General features: G+C 40.0%; 3 protein-coding genes and 2 long non-coding RNA genes across 6 annotated transcripts; 3 read left to right on the top strand and 2 right to left on the bottom strand.

Moving 5' to 3' along the window:
- Positions 1-2,654: 2,654 nt before the first annotated feature.
- Positions 2,655-4,964, top strand: LOC145550100 (uncharacterized). Of its 2 annotated transcripts, XR_014085945.1 has the most exons (3): positions 2,662-2,809; positions 4,181-4,507; positions 4,590-4,964. It is a non-coding gene; the product is annotated as an uncharacterized LOC145550100 (long non-coding RNA). The 2 variants fall into 2 exon arrangements; XR_014085944.1 differs by lacking the exon at positions 4,590-4,964 and having other exon boundaries at positions 2,655-2,809; positions 4,181-4,566.
- Positions 4,965-9,316: 4,352 nt separating this feature from the next.
- LOC145550099 (uncharacterized) lies at positions 9,317-12,795 on the bottom strand. The gene is made up of 2 exons (XR_014085943.1): positions 12,579-12,795; positions 9,317-10,282 (listed from the first exon to the last, which is right to left on the bottom strand). It is a non-coding gene; the product is annotated as an uncharacterized LOC145550099 (long non-coding RNA).
- On the top strand, positions 10,088-16,537 carry cdkl1 (cyclin dependent kinase like 1 (CDC2 related kinase)). The gene is made up of 9 exons (XM_008398987.2): positions 10,088-10,255; positions 11,078-11,199; positions 13,718-13,790; positions 14,175-14,265; positions 15,102-15,302; positions 15,646-15,728; positions 15,835-15,891; positions 15,983-16,129; positions 16,317-16,537. The coding sequence occupies exons 1-9, from the start codon at positions 10,088-10,090 to the stop codon at positions 16,416-16,418; spliced, it is 1,044 nt and encodes a 347-aa protein (XP_008397209.1). The 3' UTR covers positions 16,419-16,537.
- Positions 16,538-16,838: 301 nt separating this feature from the next.
- On the bottom strand, positions 16,839-19,040 carry dmac2l (distal membrane arm assembly component 2 like). The gene is made up of 5 exons (XM_008398988.3): positions 18,901-19,040; positions 18,698-18,801; positions 17,631-17,839; positions 17,329-17,500; positions 16,839-17,197 (listed from the first exon to the last, which is right to left on the bottom strand). Exons 2-5 carry the CDS (start codon positions 18,790-18,792, stop codon positions 17,083-17,085), a joined length of 591 nt encoding a protein of 196 aa, XP_008397210.1. The 5' UTR covers positions 18,793-18,801; positions 18,901-19,040; the 3' UTR covers positions 16,839-17,082.
- An 11-nt stretch (positions 19,041-19,051) lies between these two features.
- On the top strand, positions 19,052-26,412 carry l2hgdh (L-2-hydroxyglutarate dehydrogenase). The gene is made up of 10 exons (XM_008398986.3): positions 19,052-19,294; positions 20,411-20,526; positions 20,734-20,885; positions 21,395-21,526; positions 22,219-22,381; positions 22,471-22,505; positions 22,610-22,777; positions 23,961-24,118; positions 24,199-24,330; positions 24,422-26,412. Exons 1-10 carry the CDS (start codon positions 19,203-19,205, stop codon positions 24,615-24,617), a joined length of 1,344 nt encoding a protein of 447 aa, XP_008397208.1. The 5' UTR covers positions 19,052-19,202; the 3' UTR covers positions 24,618-26,412.
- Positions 26,413-26,481: the final 69 nt, after the last annotated feature.

Raw genomic sequence — 26,481 nt, 5'->3', positions numbered from 1 at the left:
GGAGATTCCTCTGGGAAGAGGGAAAACAAGTGAGTATTTTGTTTACATCATTTCCCCTTTTCTAGGTCATCTCTTCTCTGACTAATTGGTCCCAGTGTGACGGAGCTGCGTTTTCCTGTCCGTCACCAGATGGATGTCACTCCTCACCTTAGAAGTAAACATGAAAACTAACCATCACTAAATTAATACACTTTAATTGGGAGTTTTTGTTACTTGGAGGGAAATATATTCATGAATGTGATGATCTTGGGTACGGAAAAGCTTTTTATTCCCCTGTCTCGGTAGGTGGAGTCCTTTGCTACCATAGAAACTAAGCTTGAAGAGTCATAAATGTGTCAAAAGTAGTCGCTGGTAAGAGTCTGAACCAGAAGTCAGCTGATGGCACCTTCAAAATAAAAGCCGAGCAGCAGGAGACCCGCCAGCTTGTTAACCAGGCAGGAACGCAGAGTTGACCTTTTCTAGCTTTGTTTCATTCAGTGTATGAATGAACGTGTCCGTAACACCTTAATGTGTTCACATTAAGGTGTTCAAAGAAAGTGAAAATGCATACATATATATACTATATAGAATATACTTTCTTCTCTCTTTCTTCATCTTTACTCCAGACATAAAATGTCCATAGTGAAGGGATTTTTAAAAATACTCATGCAGGAAGAAAAATAAGATACAGGGCATATAAAGTAAAATATTGCAGACAGGAGGAGCATGCTCCCATTGGATGGCAGCCAGCCAGGTGAGCCGCAGCTCGCTGCTGCCTCACAGGCTTCGCTTCCGAACATTTGAATGGGAAAATGCGAAAATTCAGCCATTTTGAAGAAAAAAAATCATCAGAATATGTTAAGCTAAATAAAAAATAGCTCTGACTCACTTGACCGCACGTCACTGAGCAACTTCATGTTCAAAAACAAGCCCAAAAAACTGCAACCGCAGATGAGCACCAGCACCACTCGTGACCCCTCTAGGGATAAACGTGTAAAATAGTGAATGGACTAAAAAAGTCCATTCACTATGGAGTGAAATACATGAACTTAAAAAGTTCATGTATTTCACTAAATTGAAACACATTCAGATTCTGCGTTACGTCCCTGTGTTTGCTGTCAGAGCGCAGCGCACATCAATCCTCCTGCGGCTCCACAACTCTGATGAATTCACAGATTTGTGACGTTTATCTTAATATTAATGATTATAATCAAGGGCGTAGGAACAAGTTTATCATTGGGAGGGACACATATCGGAAACTTGAACGATCCGTAAATAGATTGAGCAAAAATGTCAAACAATGGTGTCATCAATGTGCTACTCTAATCTGACCCCTTGTAACGAGTAATCTAACGTGTTACTATTTACAATCCAATAATCAGATTAAAATTACGTATCCAAATTACGTATTTGTGATTATTTTTAGAAAACACATATTGTTGCTTTCTTCTTTTTCCTTGGGGAGATACGTTTATTATTATTATTATTATTGTTTTTAGACCATTTTTAAGTAATAAATGTCAATGGCAAAATAATAATGCAAGAACACAATCTGAAAGATCAGTAAACTTTAAATTATAATGAACATTTAACGCTGCAAAAGGAAGGCATTTCAAATATCCAAAATAAATAAACAAAAAGACAAATAAAATTAATTTTGAAGTCTGCAAATAAAATTTTCCTTCAAAAAAAGGTTTAGCTGAGACCAAAGCACCAACCAGAAAGCTTTTATCATACAGTTTTTTGTAGAAAGAAAGAGAAATAAAAAGAGAAGAGATAAATCATGCCAATGGAAATTATTGAATTTGTTTTAATTTATCACGAGCACGGAGCTCGGTTCATTGTGCGCGTTGAAGCGGACACGCAGCGGCACGAGCCGACGCCGCCGCATGCGCAGCGTGTCGCAGCGCCTCGAGCATCTCTGGATCTTTGTAACTCGGTGCGGATCACGCGCGCCGCTCTCCCAGGCGGCTCCAATGTAAACCTTAACTATAAACGCCATACCGCTGTCTTGGCTCAAAAAACGCGAACTGTTACAACCGCGACTATAACTCAGCCTTCAGGAGAGTCAAAAGGAGATGAAAGCTCGGCGGGTGGGCTGGTACACTTTATAATCAGTTAACTCACACAAAGTAAACATCAGATTTTCACTTTTGCAAAATTTGCTAACTCTAAATGTCTTGTGTCTATAAGCAGATACGCAGTATTTTGAAAGAGCTTATGTTTTATAAAGAATATTGCCATGATTTATATGGTTTGTAGTGGTGAGAATGAACGCTGATACCCAGATGATGATGATGATGATGATGATGATGATGATTTAATAAAGAGAAGCTCAATTACAGTCCAGTACAGGCGGCACGGCAGTAACACTAGCACATAGCTAATACCGGTAGCAACTGAAAAACTGAAGACTGAATAGGAACAAATCTCAAAATAACTATACAGAAAAACACGGATCACAACAAATATTACTTGTTATTAATTTGGTTTTAAGAGATAAGTAGGTTTTTTTTCTGGTAACGAACTGCCACAAAGTATAAATCGAGATTTTTACTTTTGTTTTGAATTTGTGTTTTATAATATATCTGCCACTAATGACAAAAAGAACTAACTTTTCTGCAAAATTCACTAACTATTCTTAAAAAGTATAAAATAAGTGGTATTTCAACAGAGCAGAAGAAATCCTATGTTTTTTGAACAATAACAATTTTTGTTGCTAATCTGTTGCTAAGAGATGAGTGTGTTTACTGGTAACCAAGTGCCACGAAGTGAACTTCAGATTTTTACTTTTGCGAAATTTGCCAACGGTAAAGGTCTTGTATCTCAGGTAAGCGTTATTTCGAAAGAGCTTTAGTTTTATAAACTTTTATTATTAATTTGGTGTTAAGAGATAAGTAGGTTTTTTTCTGGTAACGAACTGCCACGAAGTCTAAATCGAGATTTTTACTTTTGTGTTGAATTTGTGTTTTATAATATATCTACCACTTATGACAAAAAGAACAAAATTTTCTGAAAAATTCACCAACTACACAATTGTTAACAAGTATAAAATAAGAGGTATTTCAAAAGAGCAGAAGAAATATGTTTTTTGAACAAAAACAATATTTGTTATTAATCTGTTAAGAGATGAGTGTGTTTACTGGTAACCAAGTGCCACGAAATGAACTTCAGATTTTTACTTTTGCAAAAGTAAAAATCAAAAAGCAGAGCACAAACATTTCTAATGTAACTATTGCCCACATTAAAAGTAGGCTTTTTCCTAAAATAAGCTTTTTAGCTATTTTGTTTATTTATTAACCATGTTTAGCACACTGAATGGAGGAAGTCAATGTAAGACAACATGCTAGTTATAGCCCACATGCCACTGGCTGCATTTAGGCTAATATTACCATTATTCGATCTTGATATTGCCTAATGTTTTGTGATACCAAGTATAGGCTACAGAACAAAGACAGAAATATTTACAGAAAGAGATGTTTAAGCAAAATCATTGCAAAGGCAGAAATGAGAAAAAAACACCATTTATCTTAAACTCCTAGAACTGGCTTTAATTCTTGAGTTAAAGGAATTCTATTAAAAAACAGAAACACCTGCTTTACAAGCAGACTTAAAATGTTCCTTTCTGTGAGCACCCTATGTATCATCTGATATTGTTCGGACAGGTTCAGATCTGATATCACTTGCCTTGTTAAATTTCCTGTTCCTAAGTTCTCTGATGAGGCCCAGAAATTTGATAATGAGTCAGATTTCTAAGTTTTAAAATGTTATCAGAAAGGTAGAAAGTTTGCAAATTATTTCCCTTACACTTTACAGTTAAGCAACACTTTGTGTTGATCTGAAGTAATCATCTTTGTTGTAAAATATCTTGGAATTTGTGGCTGCAGCATTGCAAATGCTAGAAATAGTTATGGGATGTGAGCACTTCTGCACATCATGGTGCTTGTTAGAGAGCCCTAAATATTGTATGTTTATGTTATTTCCCTCAGTTACTCAACATATACTGTTACAGAAACTCACAGTTTCAATGTTGGGGTCACATTGTATTTGGGAAATGTTTGATAGTTGTGCACATAAGAAAAAAATAATGTAGTTTACTGCTAGGTGAAACGCTAGTTAAAATCAAACCTACTTGGAGATACTCAGACAATGTGTATATATATGTATTCATATTTATATAAATTCCCTTCTCACCCTTCAGCAGGTGGACTCTTTCATCCTCTGAGCTCGGGTCCTCTACCAGAGGCCTGGGAGCTTGAGGGTTCTGCGCAGTATCTTGGCTGTGCCTAGAACCTGACATTTCCAGACTGAGATGTCTGATGCTGTTCCTGGAATCTGTTTTAGCCACTGCTCCAGTTTGGGGGTGACTGCCCCGAGGGCCCCGATGACCACAGGCACTACCATAGGTCCCTGCGCTCCTCGGCCCTGTAGACGCAGGGTGAATCCTAGCAACCCCCGGCCTCTTTGCCGGGAGCACCGGACGCCACCTGATGGTGTAGACCCGCCGATTTCTGCCAGGATCAGTTTGGTAAATGCCAGGTTGCTGACAAATAAAACTTTCGTCATTAGGGATTTCTTTTCCTCTTACTGATTGGATGTTTTATTAACAGAATCATGGACAAGTGGTTTGGTGACTCCAGCATTTTTAATGAACTCGTACCGTGGAACTGCGGCTATTTTAATGCTCCAAGGATGCCAGGGTCTGGTGGAGGAATAGTGACTGTTTTTAAAAGCAGTTTTACTTGTAAACAGTTGCCTCTGGCCTCGTTTAGTAGCTTTGAGATCAGCCTATTTGAACTCGGCAGCTCTCACACTGTGCTGTGTGCGGCAGTCTATCGGCCACCGAAGTACAACAAAAACTTTATAAATGACTTTTCTGATTTCCTGGCTGATATCATGCCAAGGTATGACCAAGTTCTCATTGTTGGTGATTTTAATATTCATGTCTGTCGTCCTACTTCACCTATGGCTCAGTCATTTCTTAATGTTACTGATTCTTTTAAGGGGTCTCACTCCCAGAAGGAACAATAGCAAACATTGAGGACAGTTACAAGTACCTGGGAATACCACAAGCAAATGGCAACCTGAATGAAGTCACAAGGAAAGGAGCCACAGCCAAATACCTCCAATGAATAAGGCAAGTCCTGAGAAGCCAGCTCAATGGCAAGAACAAGATCCGTGCGATAAACAGCTATGCCTTACCAGTAGTCAGAGACCCTGCAGGAATAATCAGCTGGCCAAAGGAGGAGATGAAGACCACCGATGTTAAGACACTCGGAAACTACTGACCATGCATGGAGGGTTCCACCCCAAATCCAGCATTTTGACTAAACACGAGTCATAGGGAAGGTAAATAAGGCAGGTGAATCCTTGAGTTTTCTAAACTGAAAACCTTTTTGGAATCCTAAAGATCTTTATTGGAAATAAGTGCCCTTCTTAGAGGATAAGAGGCAGAGCGACCACAAAGTTGATTTGTTGGATTCTGTGAAGACGTTTGCAGTCTAAAGAGGATATGCCACCCAATTCAAGAAGAATGGGTCTAAGTGGTTCCAGCACGCAATCTCCTCCTCAGGGTGAATTGTTTGGAATTAAATGCTGAACATAAATCTTTTGTTGATAAATTACAGGCATTAATATGTTTAATTTTTCTTTCGTGGGTTTGAATAAATAAATTTTAAAAAAATTTCTTAAAAAGGATCAATCAATTAATTAATTTGATTTATTATGGACTCTTTCATACTAAAAGCAGCTCTAAGTATCATGAAGTTGAGGTGAGGCGGTGAGAGAAAACGCAGACGAAGCCCAGGGTATAGATAGATGAATGAAGATGAATATTTAATGATGAGAAGCTCACAACAGTCCAGGAACTGGCAGCACGGCAGAAACGGAGGCTAAGCTCATACCGGTAGCAACAGAGCAGCTGGAGCTGGAGCTAACGTCGACTCAGGACAAACAGTTCAACTGACGACGATTAATTGTACAGACTCTCAGGACTTAACAGTCCAACTGAGTAGACTGACTAAAGGTCAACAACAAACGACATACGACAAGTGTCTGACAAAGAACAGGGACAATAGGTGGGTTTAAATACACAGAGGGTAATTAGGGAGACTAGACATATCTGGGAACAATCAAGACGGCACAGAGGCTCACAGGGGAAAACAGATCCAGACACAGAAAAACCTCAAATCTAAATACACAGAAAAACAGATCCTCACACTAGGGCTGTACGAACAATTAGCCCTCAGGTTTCTCTGAAAAACCTGTTCCACAAAAAGGAGCCATAATACTGGATGGATAATAAATGACTAAAACTATATGATCACGTAAAAGGTTAAAATAAGATTCATAAATATATATGTATAGAAAACAACGAGGAAAATGACAAAACAAACCCTAATTGATTTCTATTTGCTTTTTCTCTTTCTCTCTGTCTCAGCCTCGCGTGGTGCATCTGACCTCTGACCTCAACTCCTCCCATCTGTCCTCCCATGGACCAGATGATGTCCCTCCTACAAAACCAGCCGATGAAAATGATCGAGAAGATCTGGAGGATCAAGAAGACAGAAAAGACCCCCATCACCTCCAGGGGACAACTGTCAGTCTCCTGTTGGGCATTTGGATGTCCATTATCAGCGTAGAGGAAGAAAAGCTAAACATGCTTCAGAGCTGTGAGAGAAGACGACTCTGAACTGTTGATGCTTGTTTCATCTGTGGACAACATGGACATTTCCTGAGGGACGATCTGGACAACCCAAAGATCCAACAGCAGAACCAGTTGGACTGACAGGAAGCCGGAGGAAAGAGACGGGGGAGGATTTGGCTGCAGCAACGCCGAGACCGAGTGGGGGAGAGGGGCGAGAAGGAAGGAACAACATGAATCCACATCAACCACTGTGAAGGACGACCTGTCTGTAATGTCCATCTAGATCATGACTTTAAATCTGAAACAACAGAGCAACAGAGTGAGCAGCAAAACTTCACTCTACCAAGTATCAAGTACTTCAACTTTTGACACCAAAGAGGACAATGTCCAGAGCAACAGCTAGTTTAGATGTTTCTGAAAGGCTCTCCACTCAAAGAACTATTGCTGGTCCACTGGCGAGTGACCGAAGCAGAGAGTGAAGATTTATACTTTTATGACAGGAGGTAACAAATCCTCCTGAGCAGGCGATCAGTGTTCCTGCTTCTACACTTTACCTACTTTCCAGATGGAAAATCTGCGCTTTCTTGTTGGGTTTTGAACGGACACTTATCTATACCTTCACTGCACTAATGTAATTTTTTTGTTTTGTTGGGTTTCCTAGAAAACACATGAAATTGGGTAGCTTAATTATGATCATTCTTAGTTGTTTGACTCCTAAGGATGTTTAAGAGTTTAGAAATTCATTCTTCTAGACATAAGAGAAGTCAATTTAAAATTAACTTTAATGTGTGTAAAAGACTCATGTGTTGTCTCTGCCTGGCAGAGCTTTCCATCCAGAATTGCTTCATGATTGATTGTCCTACAAGCTCTCTGTATTGTGCATAATTCATAAATAAACCTGATTGAGTGATTTTACCTGAACAGTGCTTGGTAAGTTTTTTTTTCACAACAATGGACAAAAACATTAAAGGCTCTCAAGTAAAAGGCGTGGCAGTTTTAGCTAATGTTGGACCCATAAGCCAATGCTAACATTAGCATGTTAGCCTGCGAAGACTTTTATGCGTCATCTTTTCAAAGAAAAATTACCCTGTAACCATATATGTGAGCAGTAAAGGCATACATGGCACATGAAAATATACTGAAGACGAATAACTCGCCTTTAAAGAAGCTCCGTTTCTTCCAATGGAAGCTTACCGCACTTTACTGCGCATGCGCACCGCTGAGCTGAAGCATTCACTCCAGTGACAAAAATAGTCAAATCCAGTTTACTCAAAATAACGTAGTCTTGTACTTTTCTCAGGCCAAACATGTACATTGCTCACATTACTTGAGTTGAATAAACGCTTTTGTGAGACTTGAGTAAAGCATACAAACCTAATTTAAGTAAGAATAGGTATTGCCTTTTAGAGTGTTCTAATGGCGTTTACTTGCGCAACTTTACGGACACGTTCATTCGTGGCTGTTTTTACGTTTATTGTGCAGTTCATGTTAGTCTCGATATTTGCAGTTTTTCTGGAGCGCAACGCGAAGCTCGACGTCACTCAGGTAATATAAATGTATTTGTATTTATACGTATATTGACGATAGCAGGCAGTGGCGCAACTACACATTATTCAGGTGGATGCGAAAACATAGATCGGCGCCCCCCCTCCCCCCGACCGAGGGAAGGAACGTAAGGGTGAAGGAGCGACGCTCACTCAGCACCCCCCCCCCCCGACCCCCCCCTCCCCAGGCGACGATACGTGAAGGGTAAAACGCGCTACATTTACCTCGTTATGTGCGCGAGGTGAAGGAGCGTAAGGCGCGCAAAAGTGTACGGGAAAACATCATCGGCGCGCCGCCCCCTCCAGACGGGGTTTTGGCGCCCCCTCTGGTGCTGCGCCCCTATGCGTTGCATACCCTGCATACCCACTTTTTGCGCCTCTGATAGCAGGTCGGTGTGGCTGTCTGAACAATTTAAACCTGGAACACTCTATAGCTTGCAAACTGTAGTTCAGAAAGTTATACATGTTTTTTCTCTTTTTTAAAGTTTTTCTTTTACAACATGTAATTACATGTTTTTTGGGGACGAGTAAGTCAGAGGTTACACGTTAACCTCTCACTCTTTTATCGTATTTGAAAATCAAATGAGCAGTTAACAGATGGAGTATGGAGTAAAATATTTTTTCTATGTAATATTTTGTTTAAATAAAAAGGCTGTCTCGTTTTGACAAAGCATTGCCAAGCTCCAATTTGTGTATTAACAAGGTTCAGATACAATATGTTACATTGTTGCGTCACCTCCTGTTTTACTGTAAATCTGTATTAGCTTTCCACTAAAAAAAACAACAACAACAAAAAAACCATAAAGTTCATTGTTTTAACATTCCCCAGATGATTTATGACAAACAACGCTTCAGGCAGCCCAGCCCCGTCATTCATCTTTAAAAGCCTGCTGCTGCTTATCGAGCTCAGCGCTCCAGAGAAACACGTGGGGAGTTTGTTTTATTTTGAAAAGCTCGACTGGAAGAGGAGTAAATTATTTCTGACTTGTGGCCTTAAATACATCCCCCTGTGGCAGCTGTGGGATAGCTGATCTGCGGTTGTCCGTCCACCAGGCTGCTTGCGGGGGGAAGCAGAGGAGCCTGAATAAATATCTGCAAACCGGTAAGTGTTGCTTTAATTTTTTTTTTTTGGGGGGGTGGGGGGGGAGGCGGGGGAAGTAAACATTTCCTGTTGATATTGTCACAGAAATGAATGTTTTTTTCCCCCTAATATTCTGTATGGTTATACTTTTCCATCCTATATGAAATCACTTTTTTTCCCCAAGTGTACAAAAAAATGTAGATATTTGCACCTTTTTTTATTTATTTATTTTTTTTTAACTGTCCTATTTTCTGATTTGAAGTGCATTGTTTTGATTGCTGCTTCACTCTGTTGTCTTTCTCTGCACCTCCAAGGGAAATAACCCGACACACTTTGCATTGCAAATGTTTCCTTATGCAATCCAACTGTTAGGAGAAACGGTATAATGTTCTCCGGATCTCTTATCTTTCACCGGGAGTTTAAAAGGTTATCTTGAGCATTTAGGTCTCTACAGATAAGCCTTAACACGCTGTTAGGTAACAGGCAGCCGTGCGTTTTGCTAAGTGATAGATCTAAAAATATATATATATATTTTTTTTTTTTTTTGTCCAATCAGCTCCGTTTTGCATGTTAACCTGTGTGTGTGTGTGTGTGTGATGCAGAGATGCAAAAGTGTTCATAAAAGTAAAAACGGAGTTCTGTTTGGTGATTGTGCTTTAATGCTACAAAAGCAGCCGGTGTTCTCAGGTTACTCTCACTCTCGCTCTCTGTTTTCCCTCCGAGTGCCAAACCTCTCCCTCTTGTTTTCCAGCTGAGCTCCCGCCTCCCTGCATGCTAAGAGTGGAGGGTGTGTGTGCGCGCGTGTGTGCGTGTGCGTTTGCCTAACTTCGGACGAGGATGGAGAAGTACGAGAAGATGGGGAAGATCGGCGAGGGCTCGTACGGCGTCGTCTTCAAGTGCAGAAACAGGGACACCGGGCAGATCGTCGCCATCAAGAAGTTCGTGGAGTCTGAGGACGATCCCATCATCAAAAAGATCGCGCTGAGGGAGATCAGGATGCTCAAGGTGAAAACAGTCTGCATCACAAACGACCTGAATAAGGCAAAAAAAAAAAAAGAAGAAGAAGAAAAAAGAAAAAGGTTAATTAATTTTGCTGGATGATAAATTGTCCCAGAAATGATTGCGGTGAACAATAATATTGTTGTTTTGAGACGATTTTCGAGCAATATAATTGTAATGGCATAATAATGCGCATCCTCAAAGGCCAATAAACCTTAATTTCTCACAGATATTTTTAAATATCCAAAATAAATCATCAAAACAACAAATAAAATGAATCATGAAGTCTCTGTAAGCAAACTTGTCCTTCAAAATAAGGGCTGGTTGAGTTGAGACCAAAGCAGCAGACTGAAGACTTTTTGTCATCCAGTTTTTTGTTAGAGAGAAAACAGAAACGATTAATCGTGTAAATGGAAGTTATTTAGTTCGTTTTAATCTGCCATGGGATGAATTGATTTATTGCTCACTGCAACAGATCTTGCTCTAATTACCCGATGAAAATTAATTTTATGGAGTCAAAAAGTCCCTTGCTTGCAACAATACATATTGAACTCTATCGTAAAAAAAAAATCATGTCTGCTTTGCAATGAACAAAAGACACGTTTGTGCATTCGTCAGCGTTTTAATTAGTCATGCAGAGGGTGGGTGGGTGGGGGGCTTTGGTGGTCCGCCGGACACCAGGATCTCTTAAATAGGGCAGGTTGTCAGGGGCAACGGCATGTTTATGCGCTCCCGTTTGCTGTCGGATGAGCGCAGACGCCGCTGTCAGCCGGGGCTTCCAGTTTTCTCCTGACTGAAACGTCGGTGTCCTGTGCTCTGTGTGTTCAGCAACTGAAGCACAACAACCTGGTGAATCTGATCGAAGTGTTCAGACGAAAGCGGAAGCTTCACCTGGTGTTCGAGTACTGCGACCACACCGTCCTCAACGAGCTGGACCGACACCCGGCCGGGTGGGTGTGTCTCCTCATCAAAGTTCATGAGTTCACTGTGGTTTGTTCATTTGACTGATGGAAAAGTGTTCACCTCCCCTTTTAACATTTATCTCTTTACAATCTTAAACTTCTCTGTGTTTTAGGTCCTAAAGCAACACAGAGAACCACAAATTTGTGGGAAATGGGTTTCAATATTTAGTTTCACAAATGCAAATGAAATTATTCTTATTACAAAACAGCCCAGTCAAATCACCTGAAGAGTATCTGGGAGTAGCAATTTCTAAGACTTTGTGGATTTTTGATATTTTGTGACGATCATAAAAGTGACAATTATATATATATATATAAACTTTTTTTTAAAGCAACACTGTTCTTAAAATACATATAGCAGGCTTCTTCTGGACACCAGTTACATAAAGTGGTGTGATTTCTATGACATTTAATCATATTTTCCTATTTTTTTTATTTGTGGGAACAGTGGGAAAAAATTGTAAAATTAACAATCCTGACAATACACAGCTTTTTTGAGTTTCAAACTTCACTAACTGTGAAGTTATTATTGTCAAAAATAATAATTCTTATAAGATTTTTTAAAAAATTGGTCTACTCTGATGAAGGAGAATGAAGCTCCAACTTAAACAAAAAAAAGTGTTAATTTGTACCAAGTAACTGAATGAAGCTTAATAAATTTACTTGGATAAACTTAATCTGATCATTTAATTAACTAAATATATTTAAGTTGGATCACCTGTTTTATCTTTCAGTGTGTAAACAGTTGTAAAAGTATACATTTTTTTCATTAATCAATAATAATATAAAAGGAAAAGTCATTCAGGTGGTACATTCGCATTCATTTTCACATCATAGAGAATTTAAAATAGGTTATAATTGTTTCCGCTGCGCTTCTATTAAAGGACTTTACTTTGAAATTATTATTTAGAGAGAGATTACACCAAGACAGGCGACTGAACTCCTGATCAAGGCATAGAAAAGGCAACTCCAGGAGTTCAAAGTTCACGTGTTCGTTGCCATCCACAGTCCTGAACTGGACGTAAATGCAATGAGTCGGAACTCGACACCAAAAATGAAACTAAAACAAAGTTATCTGCAAACTTTGTGGTTTCTATCGCTAAGTCAGCGTCCACCCTGCCCTGTTTTGATGAGCGGCGCTCCCGTCTCCACGACGACGGGCCCGATCCTCCCCGGCATGCTGACATCGATGCTCGTCTCCTATTAGCAGGGAGCGTCCCACCCGCCTCCTTCCTCCCCTCTGCTGCCATGCATTTACACAAAAGACGAGACGATGAGAGAGAGAGAGACAGAGAGAGAGAGAGAGACAGAGAGAGAGAGAGAGAGAGAGAGAGAGAGAGGGCGGAGATTATAATTGATCGACACACCCGAAGGCTCGAATTAGCCATTTCCACAGCAACGGTGATCGATGGCGACTCTTGAGCCAACAAAGACTCGGCGCTGAGCATCAGGGCCCTTTGTGGAAACAGGAGATCCGTTGTTCACCATCGTCCACTGGAGGGGGAGAGAACAGAGGGAGAGCGCAGACTTTTAATGCACCAAGACTTGCATTAAAAGTCTCATTATTTACCGAATAACGCTTCATGACAATGACAACATTGATAAACATTCATAGACTCCTTCATGTTCATAACAGGTGTTACATTCAGTCTTATGCACACCCCTCCAAATAAAGTGTTACCACGTCTATTTTTAACAGCTTATCTAGAAAAACGAAAATGTGTATTTTGACTTAGCTACATATTTTAAAATAAAATTGCAGATGTTCTTGTTTAAACAATATTTCAGAAAAACCCAATTAAAGGAAATAAAAGAAAGCCGCCCCAGCGGAGTTGGATTTTTCTAACACTTGCAGCATAATGTCGACGACGACGCGTTAAAGCGAGCTGCTCTATTTTGAATTGGACTTTCTTGCTCCACAAAACACAATATGAGCCAAAAACAAAAACGCTAACACACACCGTCCCTGTGATCAGACACTGCGGTGGCACCGTCGTGCTGGTAGGATTTCATTTTCTTCAGCAGGAGCTAAGAAGCCACTAAATGCAGGTCAATCCTGAATTTAGGAAACATGTTTATGTGTCAGAATGGCTCAGTCAAAGTCCAGAGCTGAATCCAGCAAAGAATCTCTGCAAGGCTTAAAGATGTACTCTAAAAAACTTACAGCTGAAGTTGCATTCAAAGGTGATTCGAAAGACTCACCTTTGAGTGAAGGGGATTGAATTCAAATGCATGCCACACTTATCAGATAAATTATTTTTTATTTTTTTACCTTTTTTTTTTTTTACACTCAGGCAGGTGATTGTAACGTGACAAAATGTGAAAAGGTTCATGCAGGGCTTCATTTACCACACGAGGGAACACTCTCATGTTTAATTTGATTTTAATAATTAGTTTCCTTGCAGCTGTAGAAGTCCGATCTCTCAGTATGCACACTTTCTGGAAGACGTGAACATCTCCTTAAGAAGACTGAGCTGACGTTTGTTTCCGTGTTGATTCTCCACAGCCTCCCGGAGCACCTGGTCAAGAGCATAACCTGGCAGACTCTCCAAGCCGTCAACTTCTGCCACAAGCAGAACGTGAGTGAGCGCTCCGTGTTTTCTTCAGCTCGTCCTCCGGGCTGTCAAAGCTTTTTTCCCTCGGCTTGTTTTTCCAAATTCCTCTGTCCTCTCCTCCCCGCCTCTGCTCCTCTGCTTTATGGCTCCTTTTCTTAAAGCCAGGATTCCTTCCCCTTGGCTGAGCAGCAGTTAACGTATCGCCTAGACACAACGAGCGCTGCGTGGGCCCCCGCCATGACGGGGTCTCATAAAGCCCAGAAAGCACCTCAGACTTTTCTCTCTCCCAGCTCCTTTACTCCCTGTGGTGTATCTTTGGGTTGTAAATAAGAATTACAACTGGAAGCAGTTTTTTTCTTTTTTTTTAAAGATCATGTAGTGATGCTGCTGCTGTTTGCGTCGTTGCAGTGTATTCACAGAGACGTGAAGCCGGAGAACATCCTCATCACTAAACACCAAGTCATCAAACTCTGTGACTTCGGCTTTGCCAGGATTCTCAGTGAGTTTTTTATTTTATTTTATTTTTTTGCAACAGCTGGTAAATTGTTGATGCTACCATTTAGTGGTGGTTCAACAAACTTTTATGTCGATCTGTAACGACAACAGTAGACAGTCAAGTAGGCGAGATATTTCTTCCTGTGGCAGAAATGATGTCAACTTAGATTTGTCACTTTTTTCTTCTTTTTATTATTATTTGACCAAAAATAGTATTTACATGCAGGGTTTGTGCTTGAAATCTTTGAAAATGCTTCGATTTCAAGTAGGCGTTTTAAGATTCGGAAAGTGCTTCATTTTCTGTCTGCAGTTTTGTAATAATCTGCAACATTTGTTTGAAAACAGAAATTTGGAAAATGTCATTTACAGTTGAATACGCATATTTTCATTCACTTCATAGAGAGAAATGTGTTTTTTCTCGTAGTTTGAAGTTAAATTAGCTTTAGACTCACCAAAAATTATTTCTACTTGCTAAATGCCAGAAAACTTTTCTCAGAGAACATTTAGATTTTTTTTATGACTTTCTTTTTATATTATGTTTTAACATTTCATTTGAGCAGGAACGTCATTCACATGAAGACGATTTGTTTGGATTATTTACAAGTAAAGAATATAAATTATTCCTAATGGCTCGATAATTTATTGATGTGTGTAATTGAAATAAAGTTCATCTTATATATTCTAGATTAAACAACGTTTTTGAAATTGGAGGATTTATTTTTGTTGTTTAAATTAACGTTTTATTCTCGGACCTGTCAGGTGTGCAGGGTGTGTGAGAGACATTTCTTTATATACAAAGAAATATTTTAGATGAATTTCTCTCTCTCTCCGTTTTCCCAGCGGGGCCGTGTGACTACTACACAGACTACGTGGCGACCCGCTGGTACCGGGCCCCGGAGCTGCTGGTGGGGGACACACAGTACGGCCCCCCGGTTGACGTGTGGGCCATCGGCTGTGTGTTTGCCGAGCTGCTGTCTGGGATTCCTCTCTGGCCCGGCAAGTCTGACATGGACCAGCTGTACCTGATCCGGAAGACTCTGGGTGAGGCCCGTCCGCTGCCGGCCCGAACCCCGGCTTCAAATGAACTTTCATGACCCTTTAAATAGATTTTTGATTATTTCATTTTTTGTTTTTACAAAACCGTAATTTGATTTGAGAATCTGAAAAGGCAGCAGTTGGATGGTTGAACTTTTCTTCTTCTGATAGCCAAAGTTTCCTTTGATCGGCATTTAAATTGAAAATTTTGATTGGTGATTATTGCAAAAAATGACTGCAATAAATCCACTTTCCCCTCCCTTTTTTGTGTAAAAACACTTTATTTATTTTTTGCATAAATAGGATGAACAACTTATATTTGCCCTGAAAATTTTCTTTCTTCCCGCAGGAGATCTGATCCCTCGACATCAGCAGGTTTTCAGCAACAACCAGTTCTTCTGTGGCGTTTCCATCCCAGAGCCTCCAGAGATGGTGAGGGTCCGACCTCCCACTACATCACGTTGCTTCAGTTTTTAAAATGTTTACCCAGAAATAATCGGATCTAAATTTCACTGACTTCCATCATCATGTTTTGTAGGAACCTTTGGAGCTAAAGTATCCAAATCTTTCGCATCAAACTCTGAGCCTCATGAAGGTAAGGACGCTGCTCTTAAAAGTCAAAGTCACTTCCTGGTTTGGAAACTGCGCCCACATGGGTGTCATTTTTTCGTCTGTTAACCCCGCAGAGCTGTCTGAGAATGGACCCGTCTGAGCGGCTGACCTGTGAGCAGCTCCTGCGGCATCCCTACTTCGACTGCATGAGAGAAAAAAGCGAGGGCACGACTCGAGAGCACAAGAGGACGCGGTTGCCTCGGAGACACCTGCCCCCCGGGGTGAGCAGCACGGATGACATTCACACCAGTTACTGAGCAAAATGGTGGAAAAATATATATACATGTATATATATATATATATATATATATATATATATATATATATGTGTGTGTGTGTATATGTTTATATATATTTATTTATTTTAAATTGTTAATTACTTCTAAAATCTGATTCTTGTCTTTCCAGTATTTGCCACAGCTGACCAGCAGCAGCATCTTTCCCGCTCTGGACAATAAGAAATACTACAACAACCTGCGCAAGTTCAACTACCACCTCCCAAACATCTAAACACGCCGATCCCGGTCCGAAGTGAAGCCGGACGCCTGCGTTTTCTGAACCGCGCAGGAAATGAAGCAGAGACTTAAGGACTGTAGTTTCCTTCCATAAAAAGAAAACAACTGATTCAACGACGTTTTAACCGTATTTGCTCCTCACGGGGGGTGCTGGCTGTCTCTTACTGATTCTATGCACTACACCCAGCGCGTTCAGTCGGATGTGTTGGCTCAAGTACGCTTTGCCAGACTCTTAAGCTGATATTTTTTAGACAAAGAGGAGTGCCGCGCTGCTCTGCTTGTTGTTAGCTGACTGAGGGTTAATCTCCACTCTACTGCCTTGCCCAGTTTGCCAAAATGTTTTTTTTTTTTTTATAATGGATCGTCTTAAAGTGAGTTTTTGGTAGCAAGATACATTTTTTTTAGTAAGTTATGATGAAGAGGAAAAAAATAAACTTTAATCAGTTCTACAAACGATATTTGACACACAGCTGCAACCGTTCCTGTTACAAGCATTCATTAGCTCTCATTCTCATCGTCTGTATCAACAAAATGCCAAAGTATTCTAAATAAGATATTACAAATGACAAAAGTCCTAAACGTTTTCACAAGCACAAACTGATTAACTGATTAAATAAACTTTTAAATAATGGTTGAGGAGTGCCTGAGCTGCTCTGGTCTCAGTCCAGGTCCAGCGCCACGTCCAGACGTGGAAGCGCCTTCTGGAGCCTCTCGACTGTGGTGTGCCTGTCTTTCATTCCTGGAAGATCACTCAGAAACAGATACTCCAAGTTCCTGAAGGGAAGCAAGAGGTTGTTAATCACTTCTCTGTGTTACTGCTTTTATTTAGCACTTTAATAAATAATAATAATAAAAAAAGATATTTGCAAGTGGTTTTAAAAATTGCCTCATAAGCCACTACTGACTTGAGTCGGTGCAGAGCGACAAGGCCCTTGTCGGTCACGTTTCCACATGACACCACCTCCATCATGTAGAGGCTGGCCTGCAGGTTCTCGATCGAACTCAGCCGTTCCAGGCAGACGTCCTCGATGTAGATACACTTGTTGAATTTAATTTCCTCCACATATTCCAAGCCATCTGAGTGAAAAGAAAAGACAGTGTTGCCTTTCTGTTGTACAAAGTATATGCAGAGCAAAAAAAGCTTCTGAAGGAAACTGAGTAACGGATGAGTTGAAAGGAGACGGAGTGGAGCGCTCTCCAGACCGACCCAGGTAGTCGAACCCTTTGTACATGATGCAGGATTCTGTAGCGTCGATCGCCTGGATCTTGTATCTGCCGAGGGGCCCCGTTGGGAGTCCGTTGTAGTCGTGATGCCAGCGCTCGAAACCGTCGAACCGCACTTTGGCACCGCACCTCAGCAGCCACTCGGCTGCAGCTCGGTCCGGACCGATCGTTTTGATCCGCTCATGGTCCACCCTGAACAGGAATAAATAAAGGTGACGCATTCACCTTTGCATGAAATCAGACATGTTTTGGGAAGGTGACAAGAATAGGTCCTTTAAAAAGAAAAGAGAGCTAATTTGATTTATAAAATTATTTTGGATTCAAGATTAAATCAAAAATGAAGCCAGTGTCCAAGACAAAAATGACATCAGGAACACTAAAGAACACCAAACCACTTTAGATGGTAGCAATAAATACATAAAATAAAAATCAGTTCTAGACTTATTCACCATATTATCAGTATGCATATCAGTTGTAATATTGTGATAATTGTAGCTTCATTGTTGTATTAGTACATTCCGTACAAAAAGGCTGAAAACTTTCGGAGGTCTACAAATTAATTTGCAACCATGGTTAAGATGTTTAAAAATCCTTAAAATTATTTTTGTCATCGCTGTGCTATTATCTCACCATTAAAGTTTTTGAAAATCCAAATTTTAATGAGAATAATTTTAAGAATATATTTTTAAAAATATAGTATTTATTTATTAGCAAAAAATAACTTTTGGCACTATTATTCTAAGGCTAGCCATATATTTTTTCTAATTTAACCCGAGTTCCTGTATTTAATCAGTAATTATTGTTTCTCCAAGGTTTAAATACAATGTGACACAGATCCAGTTTGTCTCATCTTGCCATCACACAAACAGTAATGGAGGTCAAATAATAAAAATAATAGTAATAATAATAATAAAAAGCAAAAAAGTCCACCGTTAAAAAGAGTGGCACGTGCGAATATTTTAGGTAAAAATAACCTTTGAATGTTTTTAAATTGCATTGTGATAACAGCATATTTGCCTACTATATTTCTTTGTATTATAACTCTGTCACCTGTTAAAAACAGCATTGAGCCAACCCCAGAAGTGTCTGCGGCTCCCCTCCCTCTGCTTTAGCACAGACTCCACTGTCCTCGACAACAGCCCCATAACTGTGAGCTGCAAATTAAACACAAGGTTAAACAATTACTAGCTCTCCGGTTGGGTTAAAATAACAGCGGTACAAGGAGGAGGAACTCCGTTTCAATTGTCTCTCACCTGTCCTCCAAAAGCGCAAACTACTGTTTACGTTTCGAACGCCTCCATTTCTGTTACCCTTGACCTCAAGCTGTAACAAAAAACGTGCCCTGCTATTGGCTAAACGTATCTACGTCAGTTGTCTGCGGACGAACCCCGCTGGAGGCGTGGCTACGTCTTGGGGTTGCCTCACGGGACACACAGCAGCGACATAAATGGCTAGCTGCGAAAACAAAAGAACACAGAGACACAGATTTCAGAAAGTCTGTCTGGTCGCCGCACCATGAAGGACAAACTGTGAGCTTCCTTTCAAAGTACCAACAATGATGAGAACACGGAGCGGCGCGTTTTTAAATGCAGTTTGTGCAGCGCAGCCGAAGCTGCTAAAGGGCATTGCAAGTAGACAGCGCCACAGGTAAGACTGACAGAGAGGAGTGGTGTTCAGAAGAGAAGGCTTGTTTTTCATGACAATGTTAAAAGAAAGAGTAAATAAGGATGTAGCATTTCATTGATAGTACTTAAAGATTTCTGAGACTTTTAGGTTTCTGATTTCTGTGTAAAGTTTTGTGCACACTTGTTTAAACTAAAAACCTGTGAGCATGTTTGATCTGTCTATTATAGTCTCTCTTTTAACTTTTATTTATACGCATATAAAGCTATGTACAAACTATATTGCTCCTTCCAACAAAAAGGCTAGATATTCCTCAGCTGCTGTAATGAAACTTTTATTAACTATTTTGACGTTTATGTAAACATTATATCTAATAGCAAATCATAAATCAACTTCCTTAAGGGATGCCACCTAGATGTCAGATTACATCACAGATAACATTCGGGTTCAGTACTTACAACCTTCGAAGAGCTCAGACTGTTTCTGTAGTTTCTTTTAAAGGGTCTCGGACACAAAAATCTTGCAAAATTTACTTGAAATATTCTCACTGTTTAGCTTGCTGTTTTAAAGAGTTAATGAATGATCATGCTGGGTTTTTTTTAAGCTATGCCGCTTTTTAATGAGTCCTGCAAAAAAAATGTTGAACTTCTTCCATGTTTAAGCTACAACCTTTGACGTATTTTAATGGGATTTTATGTAGACAAACACAAAGTAGTTCACTGTTGTGAAAATTGTCCGCCATAGTGAAAACTCTTTCACATGCTCTTCCAAAATCGCCAAAGCTCTCCGATTGAATGGTGGGAATCATTGGCATCCTTCCCATGATTCTCAATTTGATTTGGGTCTGAGCTTTGACTGGGCCATTCTAACATATTAACCATATTGGCTCTGGCTAGATGTTCAGGGAGGCTTTGCTGCCGTACGGTGAGCCAGATTTTTGGCAGCCAGGAGTAAGTTTTCTTCTCGAATCTCTTCCGTCTTATTGGACCTTCCTCGACCCTTCAAAGGTCTCTTGGTCATAAAGTCAAGCTAAGTTAGACATTGAAACACTGAGTCAAATATTAGGCTCCACGTTTTTTTTTCCCTTCCTGTGACCCAGTTAAGGTCCAGTTGGAGTTTGAACAGCTGCCTGTTTTTCAGCACATACGACGTGGCCATTGTCGGTGCCGGCATCGTGGGCCTGGCCTCAGCCAGAGAGCTAATTCAAAGACATCCGACGCTCACCTTCGTCCTGCTGGAGAAAGAGAAAGAACTTGGTAGGCTGGGGTTTTTATGTTTTTAATTATTATTATTATTATAAAAAAACTGAAAATATGCAATGACTTCAGTTTCACCACTTCGGTTATTCTTCAAAGCCACGATATATTCTGCAAGGCAGAGGCAAAGAAACGCAGGAGATGTATAAAACCGATCAATATTTGTGCCACTGTGAATAATATCTGTCAATTTCCTCGTCCTGCCAGCTTCGCACCAGAGTGGGCACAACAGCGGCGTGATCCACAGTGGGATCTACTACACGCCGGGCTCGCTCAAGGCTCGGCTGTGTGTACGAGGAGCGGCGTTGGCGTACCAGTACTGCGAGACGAAAGGAATTCCTTATAAACGATGTGGAAAGGTGGGTCATATTTTGCTTGTTTTAGTTGATGTCCGAAGCTAAACATGTACAACAGAGACATGACTGCACGTCTTTTTAGATGAATCTTTAACCATATGGGGTCTTTTTTTTTTGTAGATGCTACGATCATCCAACTTTAGGATTTTAAGGAAAATAAACAAAAGATTTGCATGTTCAAATTTTAATTCCATTTATTGTGAGTTTTACCCCCAGTCTCCACATGGTCACAATGACACACACAGGCTGAAGTACATGTATGTATTTGAATCTTTATGTGCAATTTTGACCCTGTGATGATGTGCACTAAACTTGTTCACCCAACTCTTGTTCTCAAAAACCACTGAACTCTTTACTTTTTGGTAGCCCGCTCAATAAAAAACACCTTTCATTGGCATCAAGAATCCAAAACTAATTTTACATATGCTGCTGATTAGTAGATGTAACCTTCTGTAGATCTCTAAGATGCTCAATTGTTAAGTGTTTAACTAACAGAACGTTTCCACCGACAGCTAATTGTGGCTGTAGAACAAGAAGAAATTCCCAGACTGAAAGCTCTGTATGAACGCGGCTTGAAGAACGAAGTGCGCGACCTCAGCATTGTCGACGCCAAGGGAATCCGAGAGCGAGAACCGTACTGCCGGGTAAAAAAAAATGTTTGAGTTTTTTGCCAAACAACTTTTTTTTAAACTTTTTGTATTTCCATTTGGCTTTCTACTGCTTCTAAAAACAGAACAAGTGCTAAACAAAAACAAAAAAACACCCCAAAAGTTTTTAGTGATAACTTTGTTGTTGTTTTTTTTGGTGTCTGGAAAATGAGCCGTTTCAAAAACCTCTGGAATATATCGTCAGAAATCAGCCGACACTGCCCCTTACCGGGCAACCCATGCTGAGCTCCAGCTGGTTTTACAGCTGTACAACGGCTGCTGGAATAGACAAGTGTCTTATCATTGACTTACCATCCAGAAACCACTTGCGGCATTCTTGTAGCTTGTGTAGGAGGCTCCACTTCTGCTTTTCAAAGATGTGCGGTTGTATAATCACGCATCTGTCTGCAGCCATTTTCACGTGTGAGTGTAAAATTTGAGCAGCAGCTTATTTGGATGTAAAGTGACAGGAGCCCCTAAAAAAAGCTAACTCTGAAAGAACTGACAAGACTAAGGTCTTTAAGATTATCTAAGAGTGATTTTGTGCTGAAACCCCCCCCACCCTGAGATGTAGTGGATTCATATAGGCCATAGACATATCCTAACTTGTTCAAGGAAGAAGTAGGTCACCTTTAAATTTAGGAAAATACATAAAGGAAGAGGCTAACTTCATAATGCCACTTCTTCAGGGGATAATGGCCTTGGATTCGCCCTACACCGGCATCGTTGACTGGCGGATGGTGGCCCTCAGGTACGGCAGAGACTTTGAGGAGGCAGGCGGCGCCGTGCTTACCGAGTTTGAGGTCACTGACATGTCCGTGATGAAAGAGGGCCGAGCCAGGAGCACCGACGGTAAGGACCACACAAAAAAAATCTTTTAAAAAAAAAACAACACAATGTTTGCATTTTCATCCTTTTCTCTCTTGCCATTTAATTTTCAGGACTGAAACATCCCATTGCAATAAGAGATAAAAAGGCAGGTCCTATTCAAGTTACAGAAAAGCTTCCAAACATTTTAACTTCGTTCTGCTGCTCCTTAGTTTTTTTAAATTTTATTTTAACCGCATCCTTTGTGAACAGGGCGATGAAGTGCGGTGCCGTTACGTCCTGACCTGCGGCGGCCTCTTCTCGGACCGGCTGTCACAGATTTCTGGTTGCAGCCCGGAACCGAGGATCGTCCCCTTCAGAGGAGACTACCTGGTGCTGAAACCAGAGAAGCACTACCTGGTCAGAGGAAACATCTACCCTGTGAGTCTGCTGAAGGTCTGGACGCAGTGGCTGTGTTTTCACAGGAAACCTTTCCCAGAACCCAGGGAGCTGTTCTGTGGCCGGGGTTGTTGTTACTACAGCAACCAGGGTCTAGGGTAAATAAAACATCACCCTATACCCTCACCGTTTTTTTTTTGTTTTTTTTTATCTCCCATTTTCTAATACTCTACTCACAAGTCATATTTTCTATTAAAATAAAACAATACAGCTGGAGAGATTGACATTTGTTTTATATATATATATATATATATATATTTTTTTTTTTTTTCCAAACCGTGTCACTGATCCTGTTTTTCAGTGGTCACATTCAAACATAACATTCGTCTTGTCTGCTGTTCGGTCTGTGTGCCTGGAATGGATTTCACTTCTTCCTCTCAAGGCTGCAGTTCTCCCTGGTGCTGCCTTCTTTTGCCACACTTTTTACTTCCTTTCAATTTTTCATTGATGCGCTTGGATACAAAACTTTGTGCACCAATGAGCTTTATCACAGTATTCTCATTTTCTGAGACACTGAATTTTGGGGTTTCAGTGTCTGCGAGCCATTATTATCAAAATTATAAGAAACAAAGGCTGAGATAATTCTAATGTTTCTAATGAGTTTCTCTTTCTGGGTAACTCGGAATCTCTTTTTTTATTGTGTAAAAGTTAAATATTATTTAATCCACTTTTACACAATATTCTTTTTTCTTTCTTTTTTTTTTTTTTTTAGATGTACTAGTATGTTTATAAATGAGAGACCTGCAGCATCCGAGTCCTGTTTTTAGATACTTTGAGGGAAACTTTAGATTCCTCTTTTTAAGAAAAATCCAAAGCAGTAAAAATATAAATGACAGTAAAATATTGAAATAATCCATGCTTAAAAGTGGAGCTTATTTAAAAGTTGAAAAAAATTATTTACAATACACTTGGATAAAAAAAAAAAAAGTTATTATGGGGGCAATCTTTAACTTTTGAAATTGCAGTAAGTGAGCTTCAGTAGCCTTTTAATGACTATATATGACCTTAATTCAAGCATCATAAGGGTGATTATGCAAAAAAAAAAAAATATATATATATATATATATAACGGATCAAATGGTTAACAAGGCTGTTCCACTTTAAATGTTCACTTTTTCAGTCTGTCAGAGAAGTTTTATGTTGACCTAACTAGCGTCTCTTTCAGGTTCCTGACCCTCGTTTCCCGTTCCTCGGAGTTCACTTCACGCCGCGGATGGACGGCGGCGTCTGGCTCGGCCCCAACGCGGTGCTGGCATTTAAAAGGGAGGGCTACCACCTGTACGACTTCAATGCCCGCGACTTTGCAGACGCACTATCCTTCAGGTAATCTGTTGAGCTTTTCTTGGAGGAGTGCAGCAGCTCCTGATGATATTTTTCTTTTCTGCTTGTTTTTATGCGTACAGAGGCCTTCAGAAGCTCGTGCTGAGGAATGTAACTTATGGGATCGGGGAAATGTACCGAGGAGTTTTCCTTGGCGCGCAGATTAAGATTCTGCAGAAGTATATCCCCGAACTCTCTCTAAGCGACGTGATCAGGTAGTGGACATTTTTACATTATATGCTTGTATTTCCACGATTTTTTAAATTAATTAATTTATTTTTGTGCTTACCCACTGATCCTGTCCAGAGGTCCAACGGGAGTCCGAGCTCAGGCCCTCGACCGGGACGGGAACCTTGTGGATGACTTCGTCTTCGACGGCGGCGTCGGAGATTTGGGCAGTCGGGTGCTCCACGTGCGTAACGCCCCCTCCCCGGCAGCTACCTCCTCCCTCGCCATCGCCGAAATGATTGCGGACGAGGTGGAGAGTCGCTTCATGCTGTAGACGCTCGCGGCGATCGGCGTGATGAAACTGGGATGGAATAAAAATGTAACGCAGAAATCCAGCCACAAATTGAAACTTTCTGAGCCTGTTGAGTTAATGCCAGGCCTTTAGTTTGACTCTTTTTTTAATGACTTTTATCACTGAAGTGCTGAAACGGGCTGCAAACATGTTTACTCTTTCACATCCGTGTAGAAGCTCATCTTTACCCTCTGCACAACCTTCTGGAGACATGAAATTGGAAATAATTTTCTAACTTTCAAATGATTTTGTTTAGGATCTTCTTACCTTGTAAGTATTAGACAGGATGTGGACATACATTAAGTGTTTCTGCTAGTTGAATTGTGGTGCTGAGATTCTTTTTTTTTTTTTTAAGCTATTGGTTATGTTTGAAAAATCATTCATCTCCGGAAAATACATTTGTCTGCTCAAAAGTGCACAAAAATGTTTTAAGCTGGTTTTAGATTCTACGTGATACCAAATCTATAAATGTCTCTTTCATTTTCTGTCGTTTGAAACTGTGACCTTTTTTTTTTTTTTTAAAGCGCCTCAGTGAGTTCACCGACTGCTGTAACTAATGTACACAAATCTCTCACTGTTATTTTATTTTTACATGCTAACAATTGAATACATGAGTATTTTTTACAGAAAATATATATTTGGATTGAATGTGCATGAATGTTTGGACCTTTTTAAAGTGCGGCATCGTTGACGTGGTAATGATAGTCATTGGGGAAAATATACGAAATAATCTAGCTAATCAGTAAGCAATGGTTAGCATTTTGGCAGAGGATTTAGTTTGACGTTGTTTTTCTTTCTGTTTGGTTTACTAATGTACAAATGCCCCCATTTTTAAAATAAGCGCAGTATTCTGCTTGTATTGCCTTTTTATTTTTAGTCTGAACTCACTACTTTAGCTCAACTCTGTTTCTGACTAGTAGGCAATGTGTTTTTTTTTTTTTTCTTTCTTTTTCTGGTATTGACTGAATTGGTGACAGTGATCATCCCATAGGCCTGTGTGGTGGAGTTAACTTTTCGGGAGTCATTAAATGTCAGAGGAAGCCTGAGGTGACGCAGGAAACGATGTGGGAACTCGTAAACCACCCCGATTTAAACCTTCTATCTGACCTTATGGGTTTTATTGCGGCGATCACTGAAGATTTTTGATAATTAATCTGGCCATTCTTCCAGTCTGTCCTGGTCGTATTCACAAACCTCTTCCATCTGTTTAATTGTTGCCACGTTTTCCTGAAGTCCATGCAGAGTCTTCTCACACAACGGTTTTGCTCCAGTCATGCATACCACAAGGAAATTGCTTTTGAAAGTGGAATTTGATTTAGAAATGTCAGAATGAACCTGATTAATAGAGGAAAAATATACAAATGAACCAACCCAACAGATTGGTTACTTTGTGTGGTGTCACCAGAAGATGTGTGGTTGTTTTCTGAAAGGGCAGTTTTTACTATGGTTAAATAAATAATTATACAATAAAAAAAAGCAAAATAATGATAATGGGATATTGTTCTATGGATTATGAGTTATATGTAACCGTTTGATTTTACGAAAACGTCTGGGTCGATGCTTTAAAATAGTTTAATAAAAGTTGTCCATTCATTCCACCTTTTCTTGAGCGATGTAGAAACACAGTTTCTCCACAAGAGGGCGCAATGACGATAAGCTCCGTCAGTGAACCTTACTATTGGCAGAAAATGTGTTTAAATTATCTAATCTTTGTGCAAGCAGTTTTTACTAAGGAACTTTGCGTCATGGTTTCCGAATAAATTTTATTTTTAAAAGATTCAGTTTCTCGTTTACTGGGTATATATTTGGCCATGTTTTGGCCCAACTTAAAACAAGGAAAAAAAAA

This window comes from Poecilia reticulata, chromosome 22, assembly GCF_904066995.2.
Source record: "Poecilia reticulata chromosome 22, P_reticulata-male-v2, whole genome shotgun sequence".
Lineage (NCBI taxonomy): Eukaryota > Metazoa > Chordata > Actinopteri > Cyprinodontiformes > Poeciliidae > Poecilia > Poecilia reticulata.
Note: the sequence above shows the minus strand (reverse complement) of the source record. Positions and strands in the feature narration are given on the sequence as shown.

What these genes read in the sequence shown, in the direction of transcription:
- cdkl1 (XM_008398987.2), top strand. Translation starts at nt 10,088, where the DNA reads ATGGAGAAGTACGAGAAGATGGGGAAGATCGGCGAGGGCTCGTACGGC. An exon ending in CTGGACCGACACCCGGCCGG is followed by an intron (nt 11,200 to 13,717) that starts GTGGGTGTGTCT and finishes GATTCTCCACAG; the next exon opens with CCTCCCGGAGCACCTGGTCA. An exon ending in GGAGACACCTGCCCCCCGGG is followed by an intron (nt 16,130 to 16,316) that starts GTGAGCAGCACG and finishes TTGTCTTTCCAG; the next exon opens with TATTTGCCACAGCTGACCAG.
- dmac2l (XM_008398988.3), bottom strand. Translation starts at nt 18,792, where the DNA reads ATGGGGCTGTTGTCGAGGACAGTGGAGTCTGTGCTAAAGCAGAGGGAG. An exon ending in CAAAGGGTTCGACTACCTGG is followed by an intron (nt 17,501 to 17,630) that starts GTCGGTCTGGAG and finishes CTTTTCACTCAG; the next exon opens with ATGGCTTGGAATATGTGGAG. An exon ending in GTCGCTCTGCACCGACTCAA is followed by an intron (nt 17,198 to 17,328) that starts GTCAGTAGTGGC and finishes GCTTCCCTTCAG; the next exon opens with GAACTTGGAGTATCTGTTTC.
- l2hgdh (XM_008398986.3), top strand. Translation starts at nt 19,203, where the DNA reads ATGATGAGAACACGGAGCGGCGCGTTTTTAAATGCAGTTTGTGCAGCG. An exon ending in TTGCAATAAGAGATAAAAAG is followed by an intron (nt 22,506 to 22,609) that starts GCAGGTCCTATT and finishes CTTTGTGAACAG; the next exon opens with GGCGATGAAGTGCGGTGCCG. An exon ending in GCAGACGCACTATCCTTCAG is followed by an intron (nt 24,119 to 24,198) that starts GTAATCTGTTGA and finishes TTATGCGTACAG; the next exon opens with AGGCCTTCAGAAGCTCGTGC.